Genomic DNA, 25,260 nt, shown 5'->3' with positions numbered 1-25,260 from the left:
ACGGAGAGAAGCTTAGTTATTTGGTAAAACTTCTTTTATATGCTATTATTTAAAGTATCAGAAGAGGAGACACTCCAGCAAATTAGACTCTTGGTTCTGCATACTGCTTTCTCCAGAAACAGGCCTTCAGCTCATACTGGGTGGGGTGAACTGCGGTGGCAGAGATCACAGAGGGCCCTGTAGTCAGAATTGAATTCTCAAGTCCAAAACCCACCCACAAATGGAATCGAATTGTCCAAGTTTCCAGGCCAGCTCTAGCAGGGCTAACAGCTAGAGGGGGGCTGCCCCACATGGGAAACTTCACCCTGGTTGCTTTTTGTGCTTTGGTAAGAATCCACAAGGGATGGGGGAACCTGGTGCACTGCCGTCTATGGGGTCGCACAGAGTCGGACATGACTGAAGTGACTTAGCAGCAGCAGCAGAAAGGAGATCACTGCAGATGGTGACTGCAGCCATGAAATTAAAAGACACTTACTCCTTGGAAGAAAAGTTATGACCAACCTAGGTAGCATATTGGAAAGCAGAGACATTACTTTGCCAACAAAGGCCCGTCTAGTCAAGGCTATGGTTTTTCCAGTGGTCATGTATGGATGTGAGAGTTGGACTGTGAAGAAAGCTGAGCGCCGAAGAATTGATGCTTTCGAACTGTGGTGTTGGAGAAGACTCTTGAGAGTCCCTTGGACTGCAAGGAGATCCAACCAGTCCATTCTGAAGGAGCTCAGCCCTGGGATTTCTTTGGAAGGAATGATGCTAAAGCTGAAACTCCAGTACTTTGGCCACCTCATGCGAAGAGTTGACTCATTGGAAAAGACTCTGATGATGGGAGGGATTGGGGGCAGGAGGAGAAGAGGACGACAGAGGATGAGATGGCTGGATGGCATCACCAACTCGATGGACGTGAGTTTGAGTGAACTCCAGGAGTTGGTGATGGACAGGAGGCCTGGCATGCTGCGATTCATGGGGTCACAAAGAGTTGGACATGACTGAGTGACTGAACTGAACTGAAGGATATCGCTGGATACCTGAAAAAAGGAATATTTTTTTTTTCATTCCCATGACCTTGTGGAGTTTGTTCTGGGAAAATCAGGAGTTACTAGGTAAAATCAGTTAGGAAAAATGGAGCACCTTATTGCCCATGGATCATCCTAGAGCCCCTGCTGAGAAATCTTTAGAAGAGGAAAAAAATGAAATTTATTTGTTCATTTGTGCAACCAGTACTTATCAAGCACCTACTATGTGCCAGGCTCTGTACAAGATGCTGAGGCATCCAAGATGAATTAAGGTGGTGACTTTCAAACTTTTTTTTGAAGGTGATCTACAATAAAAAAAAAATCCATTTTAAAAGCATGAGCAGTATATACATATTCATACATATGCAGTACCTACACACATATATATATGCACGTACATACACACACATAAATGGATAAACACAAAACTGAAAGAAGAATTTTACTAAGAACACAGACCCTTGTTATGTTCAGTGTACAATGATATTTTGTATTCTGCTTCATAAAAAACAAAATCACTGCTGGTTACAAACCACTGAAATAATGTCATGACCCTCTGATAACGGGTTGCAACCCGCATTTTGAAAACCACTGAGTTGAGATAAGACCTCTGGTCTTGAGGAGCTCCCTGCCTGGGTCTTAAACAGTTAAGTCATGAAAGAATGGGGTCCATGCTTTCATTCAGACGTGAGCACGGTGTTTGGGAGTGCTGAGGCAGGCTCATCTGCTTGGGTACTCGTGTGAAGGAGGGTGGGCTGCTAGGGAGGCAGCCCTGAAGTGATGACCTTGGATCTAACTCTTAGAAGTTGAGCAGGAGCCTTCCAAGCTGAAGAAAAGGAGAGGAGGGCTGCCAGGGAGCAGGTGCACCACGGTTAGACTTGGTGACTTTTGGGAACTCTGGGGAGATGAATGTGATCTCTGGGGATAGAATGCAGCAGTGGGGAAGAAGAGAGCATGGAGATCTGGTCTCTGGGAAATCCTAACATTGAAGAAACTCTGCAGACGAGAAGATGCTACAAAAAGAAGCCAGAGGGAAGCGATCAGAGCTGGTATGCCCTTAAATTCCTAGTAACACCTTTCTTTTGAGAATCCAGAGAGGACGATCTGTGTACAAACAAGCCAAATTGGGGCTATCATTGGGAGAAGGAAATCTAGCATAGGTATCCATGGGCGTTTGATGACAGTGTTGTTCCTTTCGTTCTCTTGCCCTTTTGTAGATTTTCAACCCCCTCCTTGAGAAGCAACTTTCTCAACAAATCAAGTTCTATTACGAAAGGTGTGCAGAAGTTCAGGAAATAGTGTCTGTGTACACATCCACGGCGCAGCAGGGGGACAGGAGGCAGGAAGCATGTAAGTACTGAACTTAAGGAGAGCAAGCTTTAGCTCTGGGCATTTGTATCAACATGTTTAGCTTCTTTCCGTGAGTGTGTTAGTCACTCAGTCATGTCTGACTCTTTGTGACTCTGTGGATTGGGGCCTGCCAGGGATTCTCCAGGCAAGAATACTGGAGTGGGTTGTCATTCCCTTCTCCAGGGTATCTTCCTGACCCAGGGATCGAACCCAGGTCTCCCTCATTACAGGTGGATTCTTTACCATCTGAGCCTGAGAAGGCTTCTTCCTCAGGAGGCTGAAATAGAACACATGTGACTTGATCAGTGGGGACAACTATGACCTCACATAGGTTGATGCAAATGAAAGTGTGCCTTCTACCTAGATCCCAACAAGACCAACACTCAGCAGGAACCCAAGGCTGCCTCATAGCTTCAAGCAGCTGTAATTTAGTTTAAGAATATAAATGAGAGTGTTTTGAGCCTCAAATTATATTATTCCCATCCATAATGCGATCTTAGGCCAGTCTAAGAAAATAAAAATGATTTGGAAAATAAATTAATCATTAGAAATGTTTCCCCATCGGTGCACTTTTGTCTTGGGCCATTAATATCTGAATATTAGCTTTCAGAAATGTTGAACAATGGCTTTGTTGTTAAGGTCTGGGTTTTATTTTTTTTAAATCCTTGAATTGACTCATTCTGGAAGATATTGGTAATTTTTCAACAGAAGGAATGAATTTCAAATAGAGTATTTCCATGCCTGCCCATATTTGCATGGACATCCTTTCATTCATATGGAGGGTGTACCTGTTATAAAACTTGTTTTGTCTTCCAACGTTCCAGCTTGGACCTAGCACTTACAAATTTCTCTGGCTATAGATCTTCTTGCATGGTATGGTGGCACTGGAGTTAGTCACATATGTTCCTTCTGGAAGAGAAATTCCTGTGGGACCTTTGCCATCAGCAAAAGCAAATTGAGTATTTTAGTCCCGCCAAGATATCGCACCATCCCCAGAGCTGAACTTCCCATTTCAGGCCATGGAGGGATAGATGCCTCTTGCACAATACCCCATTCTGATAGGGTTCACATAAAATGGTCCTGGGAAGTGATTAGAGATGATGATAGGTAAGTGTGGAAAGGCAGCACTTCTGCAATTTAATTTAAGAATAGGCTCTACTAGTCCCCCAGCTGCCGCTTTCACCGCTGAATCATCCAGAAAATATGATGCTGTCAGAAGAGGGGGAAGATATATAGAATAGTAATATCCCAAACAGGAAAGAAACTGATTTTGATAGCTGATGTAATTTCAGGAGAGATACCCGGAGTCAGAAGGCCGTTCTTGCATGCTGATCTGTGTGGTGGCATTGGGAGGACTTATTTTAACGTCTTCTGCTGCCTCAATTCCCTGGGGTCCCTGGGCTTTGCTCCTCGACTCACACTGCCAACAAAATGGCCTAGATATTGGCCTCTTGGGGACCCGTCCGAGGCCAGCTGCTCATTCCATAGAATTATTCAACAGCTATCAGCAACTTTGGCACACTTCCCTTGGACGAGGCTTTGAATCTGTGACCTCGAGGCAGAGGCATCATAGCCAATTTCAAATCCCTGATGTATCCAAACCAATATCCAGTAAGCTTAAGTCTGACGCCTATTTCTGGTTCATCTTAGAGGAAGGGATTTAGGGAGCAAGCCCTTCCCCCTAACGGTACCTGGGGCTTACCTTTCCTATAGGCAACCTCCGAAATTCCTACCTGGACCTGAAACTCAGATACGGACGGCCCTCGATGTGCAGAGCCTTCCCCTGGGAGAAGGAGCTGAGAGCCAAGCATCGAAGTTTGTTCCAGGCCTTGTTGGAGCTGAGTTTGGTGACAGGTAATTGAGTCCATGCCTTGTCTTTGGACATTGGTTAGAAAGGTCCCTGTTTTTCTGCTTTCCCTCACCTTCTTTAGTGATTTATGCCTTGAAGTTATTTTTAACACTAGTGTTCTAGCTTAATTTCAAATTTAAATTCTGCCCTTGTATGTCCACCACTCTCAATATACCTGTGCACATTTGTGACACTAAATAGAAAAACTTAAATTTAGGAATCACTTGAGCAAGTCTTTATGTAAAGCCAAGGCCAAAAACAAAGAGCCGACAGCCAGACCTGACCCCCAAATGTGGTTGCTCTGGCATATACATTGTTGTCAATTTTTAAAAAATTAGTTACCAGTTTCTAAAAACATATAAAAACACAGATTTCTAGCTTTTGTCAAAATATCCAAAGATCTGGTGATGCTGGGCCTCAATTCCTGAGTGGCAGCAAGCTCAGAGGTGAGTGGTTGGCACAGACAGGTTTTGTCCATCTGCAGCCCCTCCTGCCTCTAGTTGAGCACTTCCTGTCTAACTCTGTCATGGATCTCACCTGCCTGGGCCCTTGGGCACTTGAACTTGAGACCCCCTGACTTGAAGTATTTTCAAGCAGCTTCCAGGAGTCTGTGTGTATTTCTCAAATGTGGCCAGCTTAAGTCCATTGCCATTATGGTTTGCATAGTAATTAAGTACACACTGTTAAACTCTGAGGGATCAGGAAACAGTGTCTGTTGGGAAGAGGAGAGAAGCTGGAGGTGTGCAGCCTGGGGAAGGAAATGATAAGGAGGGTAATGAGAACTATTTTAGCGACTGGTGAGAGCCTGTGGTGTTCCTAGGTGTACGATCAGATCCTTGAGGCAAGGCAATGCAGAAACTGATTTCTGCTTCGCTTAAAAACTTTCTAAAAATGGGAGCGTCCAGTGGAATAGATTCTCTTTGCAGATAGTGACTCACCCTCACCCCATCTTGAAAGAATTCAAACCATAAAAGATATTTCATCTTTGGTTCATTTGATATTTGCTGAGTGACTGCTCAGTTACTTGGCTAGACTGCAGAGTTAAGTAAAATAATTCAAGGTTTCTGCCTGTGAAGGACGGACTTGAAAGCAAAGAAAAATTGTAATGTATTTTTAAAAATAAAAGCTATGGGAGTAATTGGCAACTGCACAAAGGGAGTGGTCAGTTCTACTTAGAAGTCTAGGGTGTTCAGGGTAGGCTTCCTGGAGGAAATGACACTGGGATTGATTTTTTCCCTAATTTTATTTATTAATATTTATTTTTGGCCGTGCTGGGTCTTCGTTGCTGCACAAGCTTTTCTCTAGTTGTGGTGACTGGGGGCTACTCTCTAGATGCAGTGTGCAGGCTTCTCCTTGGCAGTGGCTTCTCTTGTTGCAGAGCATGGGCTCTAGAGCACACAGGCTTCATGGGTGCGACTCCCAGGCTCCAGAGTGCAGGCTCAGTAGTTGTGGTGCATAGGCTTAGTTGCTCCGGGGCTTGTGGAATCTTTCTGGATCAGGGATCAAACCCATGTCTCCTGCATTGTCAGGTAGATTCTTTACTACTGAGCCACCAGGGGAGCCCCTGGATCCAATTTTAACTTAGTACTTTCTAGCTGTGTGATCTTAGGCAAGCCACTTCATTTCTCTGAGCCTTAGTTTCCTCATCTGCAAAATGGGGATGACAAACAGGAGTCTGTCTCCGCTAGTGTTTGCTGGTTTAAATGAATTTATACTTAGAGTATTGGCACTTAGTAAACGCTACGTATACAGCATTTCTTAATCTTGGCACTGCGGATGTTCGGGACTGGATAATTCTTTGTTGTGAAGGGTCCGTCCTGTGCATTATAGGATGATTAGCTGCATTTCTGATCTCTACCCACTAGATATCAGTGGCACTCTGTCTCCTCCCATGCCCCCGCCCCCCCCCTCAAGTGTAACAACCAAAAATGTCCCCAGACATTGCCAAGTGTCCCCCAGGAGGCCAAACTGCCCCCAGTTGAGAGTCATTGCTGCTGTGTACATGTTAATCTGTTATTACCCGGTCTTCATGGGTCTTCTGGAAGATGGTGGAGTTGCCCCCCGAGTTGGGTGCACAGAAGAAGGAGATGCATGTTGGAAGGTGTAGGCTAAATGGCGAAGACAACATCCACCTGAAAACTAGTTTCATGAGATTTTGGATATGTTTAAATATAGTTTTGCTGATTGGGAGCAGGAATGAATCATTTTTCACAAAACATTCTTTTTAAAGCAAATACTCTCAATAAAGAATGTTTTTGTGTTATTTTTACAGCTCAGAAGTTTCGTTTAAAGAATGTGAAATGAATTTATCCTCCGTGGAGGCCTAGAAAGGGAGCTCATTAAAAACCCAAATCATGAGCCCCCGAACCTTGAGACTTGATGGGCTGCGGTGCTGGGGAGCTGCCACGTGGCAGCTCAGAAACGCGTGCAGCTGCCCCATGCCTGGGGGGAGAGGGGGCACAAAGCTGGGTTTGCCGCTTCGAGCCTCACTGCTGGTGCCCAGCCAGCCAGGTGGGTCCTGCTGGTGCCAAGTCTGCTTACATCAACACCAGTGAGCATACCCTGAGGGGCCTCTGCCTCCCCAGGCACGGGGCCACCTGCATCCCGCCTCTCCCTGCCACTTCCTGAGGCGCAGGAGCAAGTGGGACAAGGATGGGGGCAGATAGGGCAGGCAGATCTCCAGAACCAACCTCAGACCCCCGTTCTGTCAGCCCCTGTACGTCTAGCTTACGTTGTCCCGTCTGTGGGAACTGGGAGCCGTCTGCAAAGGTAGGGCCTACACCCCTCCTTAAAATTCATCTCTGCCTGGCACCCTGCCCTTACTTGGGGCAATTATAGTCAACGAGATACTCTGCCTGCCTAATCCTAGAGAGAGACTGGTGTCACACATTGTGCCCAGTTTCTAACAATCCTGAGACAATGAAGAAAATTTGATGTTGTAAGTTGAGGGTAAAAAAAAATAATAATTAAAGATTATTTGCATATCTTTACTCTGGCCCTATAGGAAGAAAAGTAGTCAGACTGGTGTGACTATGTTTCTCTTCCCACTTCCTCACATACCTTTTCTCCCAAGTTTATCCTGCTGTGGTTGTCTAGCTGGCTTTGGAGTGCTTTGGACAACTCCAGTCAAGAGGACCTATGTTTGTATCATGTCTTTGGCTGTCAGCCTGAGCTGTGTCGTCCTGTTGACAAATAGACTTTTCTAGAATATCCTCATGAGATTGCATTTCTCATATCTGAGATAAGCTACAAGAACAGACTCAAGGATCAGATGTTGACTGCTCAAAATTCTTGATGTAGGAACCAGGCAGGTGCAGTAGCACAGATAAAGGAATGCAACTGTGTGAATAACTTAAGTCACTTGTATCACAACCTTCCATTCATTCATTCCCTAGACAAGTACTGACCAAGTGGCCCTCATGAGCCAGGATAGAACAAAGATGGGGCCATGTTTTGAGTGAGAGTGACTTAGGTTAAATGCAAAGAAAAACAGCAGCTCCCATAGTTCCCACAAATAGAATTAATTGGTGGAATTATTTTTTTCCTGGCGTTAAAAAATACATATGACAGCAACAGACAATGGCCTGCAATTGCTCATTCTTTGTGACAGACTCACCATTTTCTTGGCAGCATTGCCTCACATACACCGCCAACTCCATTGCCAGGCTGCTGTACGTGCACACTTCAGATGTGAGTGTATCCCCCAACACCGACACCATATGATTTTAGATGGATCATCACTTCAAAGGAGCCATGGGAACAGTTCATGGGGTACAGAGCTGGGAGCTTGTGCTTCCTCACAATCAGTTGGAGTGTCCTCTGCTTTCTGTCCAGGGAGGTCAGGAGTGGTCACCACCTCCTAGCTGTTCCCAAAAGATTGAGCTCTACTTTTCTACTACAGAAGAGAAAATCAAGTATTCACACTATCATTCTTTAAGGACTGTAATTAAAAAAATTTTTATGGTAAAATGCACATAATTTAAAATTCCCCGTCATCACCATTTTTAAGTGTAAGGGCTTCCCTCGTAGCTCAGTTGGTAGAGAATCTGCCTGCAATGCAGGACATCCAGGTTCGATCCATGGGTTGGGAAGATCCCATGGAGAAGGAAATGGCAACCCACTCCAGTATTCTTGCCTGGAGAATGCCATGGACAGAGGAGCCTGGCAGGCTACAGTCCATGGGGTCATAAGAGTTGGACACGACTTAGCAACTAAACAGCCACCACCATCAGTAGTGTTAAGTACGTTCACATTGTTGCACAAAAGATTCTAGAACTTTCTCATCTTGCAAAACTGAAACTGTGTACTCATTTAGAGGGGCTTCCCTAGTAGCTCAGAGTAAAGAATCTGCCTGCAATGCAAGAGACCTGGGTTTGATCCCTGGGTTGGGAAGATTCCCCTGGAGAAGGGAATGGCAACCCACTCCAGTGTTCTTGTCTGGAGAATTCCATGGACAAAGGAGCCTGGTGGGCAACAGTCCATGGGGTCGCAAAGAGTCAGACATGACTGAGCGACGAACACTACTAGTATACTCCTTTAGACCACAGTTCCCCACCCCGCGCCCTGGTGGCCACCGTTCTGCTTTCTTTGCCCATGCATTTGATTCTTCGAGACCACATATGAGTGGAATCATACGGTATTTGTTCTCGTGTGACTGGCTTATCTCACTTAACATAAAATCCTCAAGGTTTGCCCATGCTGTGGCCTCTGTCAGAATAGCCTTCCTGTTTAAGGCTGAATAATATTCTATTGCATGTCTAGATCACATTTTTTTCATTCATTCATCTATGGATGGACACTTGGGTTGCTTCCCCCAACCCAAAAAAGTGCACTATTTTAAACAGTGCTGCTTTGAATGTAATGTACAAGTATCTCTTGAGGACTTGGCTTTCAATCCTTTAGGCTGTATACTGAGAGGTGGGCTTGCTGGATCATATGATGATTCTACATTTAACCTTTCGAGGAACCATTATCCTGTTTTCCATAAGGGCTGCACCATCTTACAATCCTGTCAACAGTGTACAAGGATTCCAATTTTTCCATGTTCTCACCAACACTTGTGATTCTCTGGGGTTTTGATGGTAGCCATTTTCATAGGTGTGAGGTATAATTTGTAATTTATTTGCTAGGGTAAGTCTAGTTTCATAGGAATGAAGAATGCAATACTCTCATAAAGTGATGGTGTCTATGAAAGAGATCCATGGACAGAAAGGTAACTTATGGACCTAAGAGACAGAGTCGCCCACGTAAAGCTCATCTCATCTGCCTTGAGACACGTGTCCTTGATCCTCTGTGTGTCTCCATTACTTGCTTGACTGCAAGCTTGTCCAGGGTGATGCGAGAGGTGTAAGTATCCCACTGACACTTCCAATTACTTCGCAGGGTGTGCAATGATGCTGGACATAGGTTAGCTGCTTAGTTATCAGTCCTTCTTCCACATGACCTGATAGAGTGCATTTCTGCACCAGTCCCCACAAAGAACACATCTCAGCCACCTGTGCTCCTCAGCTTGCCTGCCTTGCAAGAAGGCTTCAAGTTCCAACACAAACAGCCTCTTCACATCATCGTTCCTGTCCCCTAAGGCAGTCGGCTCCATCTCCCCCACCCTCCTTGCCATTGTGTAGGTTTTCCCTTATCAGTACCCATCTTACCAAGTTACAATATTGACTTTCCTGTCTAGTTCCACAGCAGCACTCAGATGTCTTCAAATCTAGGCTTTCTTTGAAGACCCTCAGTAAGTATTTGTTGAGTCACTAAACGCACTCCAAATTAATAAGTGATCTCATTGTAAGTACTAAAAACATCTTTTAGGGGTGTGAGAGAACAGGGAGTTGGACTTCCAGGAGATGCAAGTTCAAAGCCAAGCCATTATAGCAATCCAGACTGATGGAGTCTATGGCTTATTTGCCTTTTCTCTACATTTTTCTTATTTCTCTCACACATTTTTAGTCTGCTTCCCCCTCAGGAGGTGACATCCTGGCCCTGAAAACACTGCCCTGTTTCCCAGGTCAGACAGAATGCTGTCTTCCAACTCTTGCCTGTCAGCACAAGTAGACCAGTATCCTTCTTAGACTATGCACATGCATTGCAAAAGAATACCCGAAATACAGCCCTCAGGGGTCTTGCCTCCATATATCTGTAACCTTGTTGCTCAGGTAATACAGGTGCCTGGATGTGAAACTGCCCGAAGGTTCATGCAGACCCAACTTGGCACCCGTGTACTGAGAACCTCCCAGCATGGCGCTGGGCCCTGGGGTGACTGTAATGAGAAGCGTAGACCCACCCACACACTGCTGTCTGCCAAGTGCCAGGGGGTGTGGAGGTGGGAGTCTTCTTACATGGTGACAGCTGATGTGCTAACCTGATATAAAATGCAGCTATCCCCACTGGTAGTTCCCCCTCTGAAGCAGCACAGGACTTGTTCCTCACCTCCTGGAGTCAGCATGCCTTTGAGTTAAGATGGCAGTGCTCCTGGGGCACCCAGCTGCGATGCATACAGATGTAGCAGCCAACCCTTTCCACCTCCCGGCATTCCTGGGCCACTGCTCTGCATCCTCATTCCCTCGTGTGGTCTGGGAATGCTCCTGTGCTATTCTGTCCTGAAGTCCAGGCTCTGGGGGACATCCGACCAAGACCCCATGTTCAAGACTTCAGGGGGACCATTCTAATTGCTCTGTGCTGTTTTCTGGGGAAGCTCCAATTCTCTGGGAAAATGGCTCTTGTCAGAGCATAGAATCACCTATTAGCTGTTTCTAATGCTAGGCTGGTAGTATTTCAGTGTGCACACCTTTTCATCCTTGAAGAGGTATGCTGGCTACTTCTTTCATTCTCCTCTCACACCTTTCTTGACAAAACGGAACCCTTTGAATTCAGAAACCCTTGGAATGGGGCTCTGGAATCAGGGAAGAGAGATGGTGGGGACTGGCTGGTAAGAGGCTGCCGGGATGGCAGAGCCAGGTGAGGGCTCTGGGTCAGAGAACTGCTCATGGTAGGAAGGAGTGAGGAAGGACACAAGGCCTAGGTGCAGGGGACTCCCCGGCCAGGGAGGGCCAGGTGAGCGGCCAGCACGCCCTCCAGACATACGCCCCGAGGCCAGAACTGGTGACTCCCTTTCTTCTTTTCATGCCAGAATGGGCACCCCTGAGCCCTCGAGAGCTGGTGACTGTGGCTACATAGAGGCTGAGTTCTGCCTCAGGGGGCCTCCTTGGTCCTCAGGGGGAGGCCGGGTCTGAGGCTGGGCTCGCATCCTGGGGCTGACGCCATCTGCATTGTTCCTGCAGGACCACTGCCTGGCGACTGCCCCAGGCTTCAGAGAGTGGAGTGCAGGAGACACGGTTCCTCCTTCCAATGTGCAGAGGGGTGCTGGCGGCACTGACGGCACTCTAGCTTGTTCCTGAAAGTGTCAGTCAGTCAGTCGTGTCTGACTCTTTGCAACCCCATTGACTGTAGCCCCTCAGACTCCTCTGTCCATGGGGATTCTCCAGGCAGGAATACCGGAGTGGGTTGCCATGCCCTTCTCCAGGGGATCTTCTCGACCCAGGGATCAAACCCGCATCTCCCACCTTGCAGGCAGATTCTTTACTGTCTGAGCTACCAGGGAAGCCCCCCAACTCTTCATATTTTTGCAGTGTTTATCTGGAGACTAAAAAGCAGAGCATGAAAAGAGTAGAAACACAATGGTGTTATTTAGCAATTCCAGGATACTCTGGAATTTAAGAGCTATCTTTGCTGTTTTTCATTAAAGGGCCCCTATCTTATTTTTTTAATTCAAGGAATTATACATTATAGTTTTTAAAAAATACACACAGAGAAAGAGATAAAAAGAAGGAAGGAGTGGGGAGAAGAGGAGGGAGGAAGAGAAATGACATGTATAAAGTCAGAAAATCTACACAGGACAGAAAAGTACAAATAGTTTATTTCGGGGAGAGAAATAAGCCACCTCTTTGAGCCTCAGGAACCCTGTGGGGCTCATCAAATGCAAATGCAAATGAGAGATGTGCTATTAAAAAAAAAAAACTAGTAAAACTTGGTGAAGATCTGTCCTTTTCTGGTTAAATGATATGTTCTCCTTCCATGTTTTTCCCCCCTTTTCAAACTTTTATGGATACATTATAGCTTTCAGAAGGTTGAAATAAAAAATGACTTTCTTAATGTGTCTTTTTCCCCTCAGAAGGAATAAATAAGCCTGCCTTTTTCTCCCAAATTTTCCATCAGATATGGCTTCAGCTCCTTCAGTACGTGGCTACTTTCTCGTTTTCTGCTTTTTGCCTCTTTTAATGACGAGCGCACAAATGGTGACCTTATGGTATTGCTGGAAAAAAGAAAAAAGAGCAAAATAAACAATACTGTGCTCCCGGGAAGAGAGTGAGAGTTAATTAACGGTGGCGGTGGCTTTTGTTTCCTTAGCCTCTCTTGTAGGAAGAAAGAAAAATGGGAAAGTGGCTCCACTTCTATTTTGTTTGTTTGTTTTTCATTACTCCATTAATCTCCATAAACAAGGCATGTTTTTTAGTTACAGATCCACTAGAAAAAATGCATATGCTAAACCAGATGGGTGAAATTAACAGTCTCATTAAATGTATTTTTAGATAGCCGGTTTTACAATATCACCAGTGACATCAGAGCTTTGATTTTGTGCCACATTTGAAATGCAAACTTTAAAAAATGTGCAAAATGAGCAGTTTTCCTTTAGATGTATTATTATTTTATTATTATATCCACAAGAGCAGAAAACTGTCTAGATTCTTTTGTAGAGAAAGCACCGATTGGTAATGTTTGGGGGGAGTTAAGAATTTTAATAGGTAAAAGAAATAATGAAGGCTTTTCCACCTGCCTTCGTTTCAGTCTGCATTTTTTTTTTTCTGTGTGTGCACTTGCTGAGGATTTGAACTTTGTGAAGGTTCTCTCTCCTGATTGTTATTCTCCAGCAATCCGTGCTTCTGGGACAATCCTGCAAATGATTTCTGGGGTTCTGTGCCAGATGTCAGCAGGGCAAGTGTTTCATTTGGAGCTTCATTTAGTTTGGAGTCTCTTCTCTCCTTTGAGTCCCCAAAGCCCATGTCCGTGGGTATTCAGGCAAAACTCATCATCTTAGTTATGTGTTTGGCAAAGCAGGTAAGGCCAGAATGAATCGTTAACAAAATGGTAATATTGCTTTGCTCTGAGTGTGCACAAAGGGGCGTTGGGGATGAGCATGTATTTAAAAGTAAATATAAGAGCAAGTAGGGGTAGGGTTTATTTTGCAACTCCAGCTGAGTGCTGCAGTACACACTGAATCACTGCAGTCGGTTCTCCCCCTGTCTAATGGTTGGACAGGATGGAATTCTCTCAGCTCTGCAGAGGGAAAATTCAAAAGAAGAGCCCCAGACTCCTGGTGGAAAAGGGGGTTATTATTCAGATCCATCCCAACAGATGAGCAGAGGAAAATGTTCAAGGACGTTCACTGGCATGTTGTTGGTTATAGCCAAACCACTGGAAGCAAACCAAGAGGCTAAAAATAGGAAACTGGTTGGAAGAACAGCACTGCTATAGACTGCAATACTATTAAAAGTTTAGGAAGAAGAATAAGCTTCTGACTGCTGTGGACAGGTATTTGTGGTATGCTCTTAATATAAAAAGAAAATTGACAGATAAGCATAGGGAACTTGACTCAATATCTTGTAATAACCTATAATGGAAAAGAATCTGAACAAGAATATGTATGAGTCATTTTGTTCTACAGCTGATACTAACAGAATGTTAAACTAATTTCAATGAAAATATTCATAAGGGAAAAAAGTTGAGAGTTTGAATCTATAGGAGCTTTTCAGAAGGAAAATATGTATGTATATAGGCAGATAGATGTATAATGAATTATCTATGATGAGGAAAAGTCTAGAAGTACATACACCAAACTTTCAATAGTTTTCCTTCACAATTAAAGAACGATTGGGAAAGAGAGGACTTTTTATTTTATATAAACCTACATTGAGTCTTTTTTTTTTTAATAATAAGCAGCTATTTCTTTAGGAATTTAAAAAAAATACAGAAGGATGAGCAAAGTCCACTTGTTCAGTGAGGTGGTTCTTTCAGCACTTACCTCTTGGGATGGAGAGAGTAAAAGCAGATCCAAGGTGCTGCCTCTGAACAAGTTGAAGAGGGTGAGGGTGAGGAGTTTCAGGAGCCAGGAGATAGGACTACCTTAGTGCTGAGTGGAGGTGGAGGGCGGGTACCTTTCCCACAGTTTAGCAAGTGAAGGCACGTGCCTCCCTGACAGGGGCAGCCAACTGCCTATGTGCTCAAAGGGATAGGCACCAGCTCATAATCAATGGCGTGGGTCTCACAGTTTCATCCGTTGGATTCCGCTGGCTTCTGTGATGCCAAGGCAGAGGCATCAACCTCTGCCAATGGCCTGCCCTTCAGTCCAATCTCAAATCCTTCAGCGAGAGGTTTCCCACATTGGAAACTTATCTCTGTTCATGCCTTTTGTGAATTTTTTGTGAAAGTCGCTCAGTCGTGTCTGACTGTTTGCAACCCCATGGACTCTACAGTCCATGGAATTCTCCAGGCCAGAATACTGGAGTGGGTGGCCTTTCCCTTCTCCAGGGGATCTTCCCAACCCAGAGGTCAAACCCAGGTCTCCCGCATTACTTTGGTGGAGTGCTGATAGAATGAGTCTCTCGTTGCCTCCTGGAAGTTGTTAGTAACATTTTAATGTGGGACAGATTGAAGAAGATCAAAGAAAACTGTTGGACATAATTCTCAGGGGAGAAAATTTTCATTTTAAATAAGTTGACTGCATCTCTTTAAATGGAAGTAGTACCTGTGCAATCCTATGTGGCTTTTTGTAACACAGCATCCAGTAGATACACAGAGTAGAACTGTAAACATTCGCTAGCTGATTAATAAATGAGAGATGAATAATGTAGATAGACTTTAAGGGACTGTGACAGATTATAAGGCCTTATAACTTGTCCGTTTGGACTTAGTTTATCAATTTATGGGAGGATTAGGTGAAAGGAAGCGCCATAGCTTAAAGCGATTGTATAGAGAGATCTCTACCCACGGCAGTAAGGTACTTATTAAGATACCTGGTTGCCTATTATCAGGAAGAAGCTGAAGCACAGTGAATAGGAATCTTTTCCTGTGACCTACCAAGCTGGATTCTAGGCTTGGCTCAGCCACTTGCCAGCTTTTGTAACTTTAGACAAGTTAGTTGACTTCTCCAGACTTCAGTCTCCTCATCTGAAAAATGAAGACCCTAATTAAGTACCTACCTCCTAAAATTGTTTGGCTTACATGATATAATTTGCATAAGGGATTCAACCCAGTATTGGGCATTTCATAAGCCTTCAATAAAAGTTGACATTCTTTTTGTTGTATTTAGAAACCCACAAGGAAAACCGGAGGCAAAAGATGATAAGAAGGCATCTCAAAATAAGGTTCTTGTGCTCAACTTTTTACAGCAGCACCTAGGATCTATTTCTGAGATAAAACACACTCTCCTTCAGAGTCTTAGAGGGGAAAAAAAATCTCTCTGGCAGTTTCGGTGGTCCTAACTTGGTGTGAGTTACACTGAGTAGATTATTCTCTTGAGGCATTCTCTCAGCTGTAGAAAGCACATCCTCTCCCCCAGGATACTAGGCTGTCATTTAGTGCCAAAGGAAAAGCTATTTACAGAATGACACCCTGGCATCCCCAACGGGTTTGATTTACTTCCCGGGAAGGTGGTATATTTCAAGGCACTGCAGGACCAGAAATATTAATAACTCAGGTGATTTAATTGGCTCTTCCCAATTCTTTTTAAAGCCATGTCGATCCCATGGTAGTTAATTGTGTGTGCTGTGAATTGTGTTATTTACAGTGCCGAGGAACCAAAATGAATCTGTATTAGACATCGGTGGGCGGATATTCGAGAAGGCTGTAAAGAGACTCTCCAGTGTTGATGGCCTTCACCAAATTAGCTCCATCGTCCCCTTTCTGATGGATGCCAGCTGCTGTGGATACCATAAAGCATCCTACTACCTCGCAGTCTTTTATGAAACTGGATTAACTGTACCTCGGGATCAGCTGCAGGTAGAGTATTTCATGCATCGCAGGAATATCCGTCACCTAGATTGTATTTGCAGGGTAAGGCTCTTGTGCCCCAGGTGGAACTGGACATGTTCATGCTCCCTGGAGTCTTTTAAAATCTTTACACTCAAGAAAAACAGCTTAGGACTGTGTTAAATACGGGATCCTCTGCTGGCAGTGAATGAAGAAGTGCACTTTATCCATTTCTGGACACAGCATGGGGATACGATTGATATACTCAGGAATAGTTTGTGCAGGGCTTATCAAAATCCTAGTCCTTCAAGAACAGGTGCCTCTTACCCAATTCTTGTAACTATTCTGGCTGTGGACCCATCATCCCATATGACTTTTTAGCTTAGTGGAATCATTTAGACCTCTAAGCAAAGAATTGTCACATTCAGCCTTCTACCATTAAACAGGAGAAGGAAATGGCAACCCACTCCAGTATTCTTGCCTGGAGAATTCCATGGACAGAGGAGCCTGGAGGGCTACAGTCTATGGGGTGACAAAGAGAGTTGGACACGACTGAGCGAACTGCACACCATTAAAACAAAAGTCATACTAGACTGTTTTGTTTATGGTGTTGAATCCAAATTTCATATGCAACTTGCTTAACATCTGGAATTGCACTTTTATAAGTGCTGCTAAATAATCCCTGATCACAGAGTTTTTGTATTTGCACCCAGGATTGTTTATCCTGGATTTGAAGACACTCAGACTGTTTAGACCCTCCCAGGTGGCTCCACGTTTCTTTCACTTGATTTCTTTATGTGCGTCTCTGGCTGTAGCAGCTCATGACTGATGGCGTGCTTTCCTAAGTCCCTGAGGCAGTTCCCATTGAGTGTATAGAGTAGAAGACTTGAGCCCTGTTTCTGCCACAAAACGACTGGTTGACCAAAGACATATGACTTCAACTTTCTGAGCCTCTATTTCCTTCACTCTGAAATGAGGTGGTTGGACCAGTCGATCTCTAAGGACCCTTCCCAACACTAACATTCTGAGAATGTGAAGTTGGAATGTGGCCCACCATTCAGATCATCGGGCACAGATGATGTAGCTGAAGTGATGTAGCCAGCATCCTTAGAACAGTTGGTGGATACACGAAGAGATGCTGTGAGATAATTCAGGGGAAGACCCTGTCTTCACTGAGGGAAGAACAAAGGAATTTTCAGCTATTAGACTTTGAGGACAGATAATCACGAGAAAGCTCTTGTGACTTTTCTGAAATTTTTCATGTTTTTTGTTTTTTGGCCATGCAGTGTGGCACGCAGGATCTTAGTTCCCCAACCAGGGATAGAGCCCATGCACCCTGCTTTGGGAGTACAGAGTCTTAACTACTGGGCCACCAAGGAAGTCCTATCTGAAGTTTTTCTTAAAAGGCCTATTAACTTCTTTCCAGAATGACTAAGCTCATATTATAGGGGTGGGTCCAGATGACCTTTCTGTGTTAGAATTTTACCACCCTTTTCTGTAATCTTGTGAACACTGTCCGTTTCTTTCTAACAGGGCATGTTGTATAGTTTGGTTGGAGGCCAGGGCAGTGAAAGGCTGTCTTCGATGAATCTTGGGTACAAGCATTACCAGGGTATTGATAACTACCCCCTGGACTGGGAGTTGTCCTATGCCTACTACAGCAATATCGCCACCAAGACACCCCTTGACCAGCACACGCTCCAAGGAGATCAGGTACAAGAGAGGAATGGGTGGGAGTGGTTATGGCCCTGCCTACTAGGGCTTCCTGAACAATTTTACAAAGTGTCTGCCTCTGTGGCTGGTTTATTCACTGGCCTTCAGAGTGCAAGCATAATCCCATGCAAAGAGAAGCCCTCTCATAATCTCCAATTCATATTTCCTCACTGTGCTCTCAGGCTGAATGCAGCGACCATCCTACATCTGTGCATGAGGAGCTTTTCATGAGTGGGAAGACTGGTAAGGGGAGGGGAGATACAGCCCTGGACAGGCTCTGATTTTGAAAACCATGTATACCAGAAACAGAGACATTTTGTCTTTGTTCCAAAAGCATGTGACTTGGAAGGATCTGGAGATGTCAGGGGAGATTGAGTCAAATTAAGCAGGGGCAGTAAGCCAAGGGCTGCTATCAACACGTCACAAGCAGCAGGGTTGCAGAGTCTACATATAAGAGAGTTCCATCCCTCCCTATGTTCCTGCTGCCCAGCGCCTCGAGAAGCGTCTGCCCATCACATGAGCCACAGGGCTCCAGGTGACTGACAGCAGGCAATCCATCCTGGATTAAGGACTGGATGAGGGGCACTGACTCCAGACTCTCATTTTGCAGGCTCACCTATCTTTTTGACTCATTAGGCAAAGAAATCAGTGGCTAATATCTGCCTTCAAAACATGATGCGTTACACTGGACCAACTGATGGTTTGTTTCAGGAATTGTGAATAAAAGTCTGGAGGTAAAGGTGATGCGTGCATGCACTGTCTATTCAGTTGTGTCCGATTCTTTTCGACCTTATGGACTATAGCCCGCCAAGCTTCTCTGTCCATGGGATTCTCCAGGCAAGAGTATTGCAGTGGGTTGCCATGCCCTCCTCCAGGGGATCTTCTAGACCCAGGGATCAAACCCATATCTCTTTACATCTCCTGCATTGGCAGACAGGTTCTTTACCACTGGTGCCACCAGGGAAGCCCAAGTAAAGGTGACAGTGTAAGAATAAAAAGAAAGCTGCCTTTAGATGATGTAGATTTGCATCCAGCAGGAGTAGATTGTGACGTGGCTGGCCTCTCGGCTTGTATTTTTCATAGCACTTCAGCTAGTTAAGTTGAGAAATGCAAGTAGACTGTACCAGGGGTTGACAATGTTTTTCTGTATAAGGCCAGATAGTAAATATTTTAAGCTCTGATTTTATAGTCACTGTTTCAGCTACTCAGCTTCTGCCAAAGATAGTATATAAACCACTGGGGTGCCTGGGTTTGTGCAACCAGGGACAGGAGGTTGCTGCATGGTCAGATCTGGCTCTGGTTGAAGCCATAAGCTCTTGATTTTCACCTTATGCTTGGTGAGCCTGGGAGATGGGTCAGGCTCGTGGAATCTTAGACAGAGCAGGCTAACTGGGAACCAGACCACTTACTGTTCCCTGTGCTGCTCCTGCATTACATTTAGAAACCCCCAGTGCAGGAAATGTGTGCTTTGATGATTGGGAATGAATGGTTTCTGGAAAAGAAACCTACAGTGGCCACTGTAGAGTTATGAAATAAATGACTCAGAGATACATGCTGTCAGTGAACATTAAACATGAATCAAGCTATGAAGTACCCAAAGGCTGTCTGTATAGACATTCTAATTCCTTTAGAAGATAATGATTTCTCCTGAATAAACTTGTATTCTCTCCGCATACATAGGCTATGGGCAAAATTTGACCTCAGTTTGACAGGAATTTTTAAGTTTATTCATTTATAAAGTTTTTAAAGAATTATTCTGGAAACACATTCATAAAAAAATCAGACCACCAAATAATATTGTTATTGTTCTGCTAAGCTTGAATGTGTTAATAATGTCCTGTACATATATACTTTTAGGAATTCTAATGCAGCATAAATGAGCAAGGGGAGATGGTATGTTGCTAACAAGCTCCTTTTCTTTTGAAGATTTGGCCCATGAAGTGTTATGATTATGAAAGAAAATGTTTAATTGGTCAGAACCAGAGAAGATGAATAGAGAAGATCCATCTTGCAGCTGGAAAGTCGTGTGATTAAGAATCACAGATACGAATTATACAGTTAGTTGTATCATAGCTCATTTTCTTCAGAGTGTGTAATTAATGGCTTCTTGAGAATTTTAGCAGGTGTCATACGTCGATTTAAATATCCTTTTGTTGAGAGATCTATTAATTCACCGGCAGCACATAACAAGGGGCTTCTCAGGTGGCACGGTGGTAAAGGATCCTCCTGCTGATGCAGGAGACACAAGAGACAAGGGTTCAATCCCTGGGTCGGGAAGATCCCCTGGAGAAGGAGATGGCAACCCACTCCAGGATCCTTGCCTGGAAAACTCCGTGGACAGAGGGGCCTGGCAGGCCACAGTCCATGGGGCCACAGAGAGTCAGACATGACCAAGCACACCCACACACAGCACATAAAAAATGAAGAGATCTGGAAAGCCAGACCTCTAATTAACAAACCAAAGACCCATCAGTAACTTCTCTCTGGATTTTTGTTTCATTTTTTATGTAACTTGTGGTTCCCATCACTTCTGTGTTAGTAACCTCGCTTCATGTCACTTTTATATGATTTAGAGGGATTCTACTTCAGGTCAAAGAGAAAGAAGATACTAGTTGTTTTTTGGTTTGTTTTTGTGGCTTAATCACAAATGAGTTCCTATCATCCTTTTCGCCCTTCAGAATTTGCTCTTCTGAAAGGTTTGGTCCTCAGTCTTTTGTGTCTACACCTTCTAGAGGGCCAGGGGTCTCACACATCCCTCCCTCCACATACTGACGACACAGAAATCTGACTCTCAGGCTGAGCTCTTTCTTACAAACCCCCATCTGCAAAAATAACATATCACAAAGGCAACACACCCTTTCCTCCTCTCCATTCCCCCAAACTCCTCAACCCATGACACCCCTGTCCATGCCAGGAACTGGGGAGTCATCTTCAATCCCCCCATCATCCTAGCTGGGGTTATAATCCCCCCATCATCCTAGCTGGGGTTATAATCCCCAGCAGGTTTACACGCCAACTTCTCTCTGCTCCCACTCCTATCCAATATACAGCCACAGCCTACAACTGTCCTTTACATCTCTCTGCTGAGTGACTATGATGGCCTCCTCTTATGGACTGAGTATGGCTTGAATTGACCCCTAAGTCCATAGCTTGAAGCCCTCCCCACCAGTACCTCAGAACAGGGCCCTACATTAAGGAGACAGAACCTTTGAAGAGAGGAATACGTTCAACCATGAGGTGACCCTCATCCAGCATGACTGGTATCCTAATAAGAAGAGGAGGTTAAGATGAAACAGAGGGATGACCATGTGACGACACAAGTTAAGGAAAAGGGGCCTCAGAAGGAACTAAACCAGGACTTCACTGGCAGACTCTGAGCTTCCAATGCAGAGGGCACAGGTCTGATCCCTGGTCTGGGAACTAAGATCCCACATGCCACATGGCCAAAACAAACAAAAGAACTAAACCTGCCAGCCTCTTGATCTTGGACTGCCAGCCTCCAGAAGCATGAGGAAGTTAATTTCTGTGCTTTAAGCCGTGTCATCTGTGGCTTTTTGTTACGACAGCAGTTCTAGCAAATAAATGTACCCCCTAACTGGCCTTTCTGTCACCAGTTTTATCCCTTTCCATGTTCTTCCCATGGAGGCCAGAGGGGGCTGACAACAGGGGAAGTTCTCAACCTGGCTGCACCTCAAAGTCTCACGGGGGATCAGAGAACACCTCTGTGCTGGCTCCACCCCATAGTCTCATCAAATTGACAGGGTGGGGTCCAGGCGTATAGTTTGGGTATATATGTCTACGCGCATGTGTATATTTAAAACTCCTTCAGATGGTAGTAACATGTAGTCAGTGCTGAGAAATACTGATCCGGAAGCACCAAGTCCAGCTCATCACTTGGCATAGGAGTCATTCCTTGATCAGGTTTCTCTCTGCTTCTCCAGTCTCAGCTCTCAGCAGTCCCTGCTTGGCCTGCCCACTCTGGAGATGCCAAGCTTTTGGTCACCTCAGGCTGTCCATATCTCCTGACCCTGCCGGGTTTCCTCTGCCTGGCTTGCTTTCTCTATGCCCACCCCTCCTTTTCCCGTCTGCTGACCCTTCTTCCTCCTGGAACAGTGGGCTCAGACATTACCTTCTCCTTGGATGTCCCCTTTGCCATGCACCTGGGCACCCAGGCACATCCATGCCCTCACTCAGTGATGGGTTCTGTGTACAGGATCTGAGGACTTGCTGCACCAGTAGACTGGGAGCCCCCCAAGACAAACACTTTGTCTGTTCACGTTGGTGATCCCAATGCCCAGCACTGTGCTTGAAATTTAGGTGGCACTCCCTGTTGACTGCCAGGATAGAATGCAGAGCAACCAGAAATGGACACAAAGTGACCACAGTGTTTTGTTGACTCTCTGGTACTTTTTCATGTGACCAGTGATCATTGTCGACAGCAAGCACCTAGGCACTTGGCTTTCAACTCTGCCTTCCTTGCAGTCAACACCCCTTAACCCTATTTGGGGAATCTTGGGTACTTGCTTCTGTGTCTACATCTTTACACTTGATATTCTTCCATTCTTACTTTAAAAATCCCTAAAATGTTAAATTTCAACAAAGAAAACTTAGATCCCCACATTGGGAGCCAAACATTGTAGCTGATTTTAAACACCCTAAAATCTGGGTTCCTCACAGTGACTCCTCCAGACCTGAAGGAAGTGGTGGTTTAGGTGTAGACTCAAATTGCCCGGCTGCTGAGTTCCCGGGAGTGCTGGCTGAGCCATTCTATTTCACGACTTCAGAGAACGTAGATGCTCTGGGAAATGGGGGGCCACTAACAGCATTTGCTCCCCAGGTTCAAAGTCCACTAAGTCCTTCACCCTCCTTACCCCTCCCTGCTCTCCGCTCTGTCCTGCCTGTCCTGTGATTGATGGCAGACAGCTGGCATGATGTAGCCTGAAAGTGAGCAAAGAGAAAGGTAGCAAAGCGTATGAAGAGTCTAGGGACAGTGTGGAGACTTCTCTGATGCTGGGTCCAGGGGTGTCTGAGGACTGCAGAGTCTCTGGACACCAGACCTCCTCTCACCTGGTCAGCAGGTCTTAACCCTGCAGTATAGGCTATGAACTGCTCATCCTAGAGACCTTGATTTTATAACAGCACAAAAAGAACCCTTCCCCCCTCAGAATCCGCAGAAGATCCCAGAACTGGTCAGTCTGGGACTCTGGACTCCTGCCAGCATCTCCCCAGCTCTGCCCCTAACCCTCACCCCCACCGGTCTTTCTCCACACCATAGCTTCATCCAGGATTGGTCACTTTCCCATCTGAAGCATCATTCCTTATTCTCAAAAGGTTTGATGGATGAACAGTCTGACACTGCTCCCTTTTGGGGATTGTTCCTTCATCACATGTCTTTGTAGATGGTTGACTTTCACAGAGGGCCTGGGTGTGTGGCTCTGACTGGTGCTGGTTGCCACTGTGGGGACCCCAGAGTTGTAAAGATGCAACCACCAGCCTGGGTGTGGCAGGCAATTGTGGTGTAGCTTCAAGGCCAGTTTGTCTGGATTCAGGTCCCAGGTCTGCTGTTCACAGGGTGTGAAATCTTGGATAATTCCACTCGCTTCTCTGTCTCTGCACAGTTTTTCACTAGTAAAGACTGCCATGACACTCTTCACCTCACAGAGTTGATAGCATGAATAAATTTATCCATCTGATGTATGCTGAGTGGAGCCCAACACACAACATGATGCTCTCAGATGTTTCCAGCCCTGACACTTCCTCCTCAGATCTGTCCCTTCCATCTTCAAAAGCATCAAACTCTCAGAAATTCATCCCCACAATGTAAGGCTCTGAGCTGTACAAAACAGCAAACACCAACAGGAGGGCTAATATTCTAAACTGCTGTCAGCCTTTTACAAGGTATAATGAGTTCAGGACCTAAAACATGAGTTACATTCTGGAGAGCTTCCCATATGCCAGACGCTCTGCTAAGATCTTCACAAACAATCTCTTTCAATCCTCCTGCAACTTTGTGAGGTCAGTACAGGTATTGTTCCCATTTTACAAATGGGGCAACCGAGACTTGGAGAAGCCAAAGAACTTGCCCAAAGTCAAACAACAAGCAAGTAGTAGAGCCTAGACTTGAACCTGAGTGTTTGTAACTCTTTTGCACTAATAAAAATAATGGCTAGTAGGTAGAGTGCTTTTGATATAGCAGATACCATGCTACACTTCATTTTTATCAATGCAGAAGCTAAGACTCAGATAAATAAAGTCAGTGGCCCAAGGCCTACAGGTAGTTAGTGGCGAGTCAGAATTCATATCCCTTGGGGGTGATGTGAAACATCTGATGTCACCACCATGACACTATTAGATGGAATTCGTTATGTATAAGGGGAGACAATGAACCAGCGCCCCCATCTGCTTGCTCCCAGATGCATAAGTCCTTCGCAGAGTGGTGAGGCTGGGTGAGGACTATCTCACAGCCGGCTGTCCTGGGTCTGATTCATTAGTTTGAAGAACTTAGATAAGTTGCTTAACCTTTTTGGGCCTCATTTTCCACGTGTGTGAAATGGGGATATTGATAGGGACTGTCTTATGAGGTTGCAAAGATTCAGTGAGTCAATCTGGACCAAGCACTTGGTCCGCACACACAGTCCTTGTTGGTGATTATGGTATGTTATCCCTGCCAGAGAGTGGCAGAAGCACCTAAGAGTATAAATTCTTGCAGCACAGAAACTCTGTCTTCATTGCTATGTCTTTCATTCAAGTATCATGACAAAGTTAAGAAGGAAAAAGCAAAATAAGAAAAAGAAGAAAATCAATCCCAAATCAAATACCCAACTCCCTAGTTGACCAAAAAAAACCTTATAGCTGAGAATTATATTATTTGAGCTGCCTGAGCTTCTGCCCGATTCCAGGCTCATCGCAGATGACAGAGTATCCCCTGGAGTCTGAGCTGAAACGCCTACTTATTGGCCTTGCAGTTAGCGAAGAATGAGATAGAGACCAGTGCCCAGACAGGATTCCAGGGCCTTCCCGCTAGAGGGTGACATTGTTGGGGAGCCTGTCAGAGCCTGTCTTTGGAGACAGGTCAACCTGGCTTCCAAGGCCTGCTCTACAACATGACCTTGAGCTCACGGTTTTACCCTGTGAGCCTCAGTTCTTTGCCTATCAGTTGAGGGCAGTGATATTTGGGTCTCAGTCCTGCAATGAGGATTAAGTGAAAAAAAAGTTTGTTAAACACCCTGCACATGGTTTCAATCAAAGGTGACAGCATCATCATTCTACTTGTTGCTATTTTCTGGGTGCTGTGCCAAGGTTAGACATCCAACA

At 45.1% G+C, this 25,260-nt stretch overlaps 1 protein-coding gene across 4 annotated transcripts in view; it reads left to right on the top strand.

Moving 5' to 3' along the window:
* SEL1L3 (SEL1L family member 3) overlaps positions 1–25,260 on the top strand; it is a 108,342-nt gene that overhangs the window by 43,387 nt on the left and 39,695 nt on the right. For all 4 annotated transcript variants that reach the window (XM_070791244.1, XM_019962546.2, XM_070791246.1 and 1 more), the window contains exons 8-11: positions 2,228–2,360; positions 4,074–4,214; positions 16,052–16,263; positions 17,767–17,946. In XM_070791244.1, the coding sequence (XP_070647345.1) occupies positions 2,228–2,360; positions 4,074–4,214; positions 16,052–16,263; positions 17,767–17,946 (666 nt within the window). The remainder of the gene's footprint in view (positions 1–2,227; positions 2,361–4,073; positions 4,215–16,051; positions 16,264–17,766; positions 17,947–25,260) is intronic.

Source organism: Bos indicus, chromosome 6 (genome assembly GCF_029378745.1).
Source record: "Bos indicus isolate NIAB-ARS_2022 breed Sahiwal x Tharparkar chromosome 6, NIAB-ARS_B.indTharparkar_mat_pri_1.0, whole genome shotgun sequence".
Taxonomy (NCBI): Eukaryota; Metazoa; Chordata; class Mammalia; order Artiodactyla; family Bovidae; genus Bos; species Bos indicus.
The sequence above is the reverse complement of the archived record's forward strand: the minus strand, read 5'-3'. Positions and strand labels throughout refer to the sequence as shown.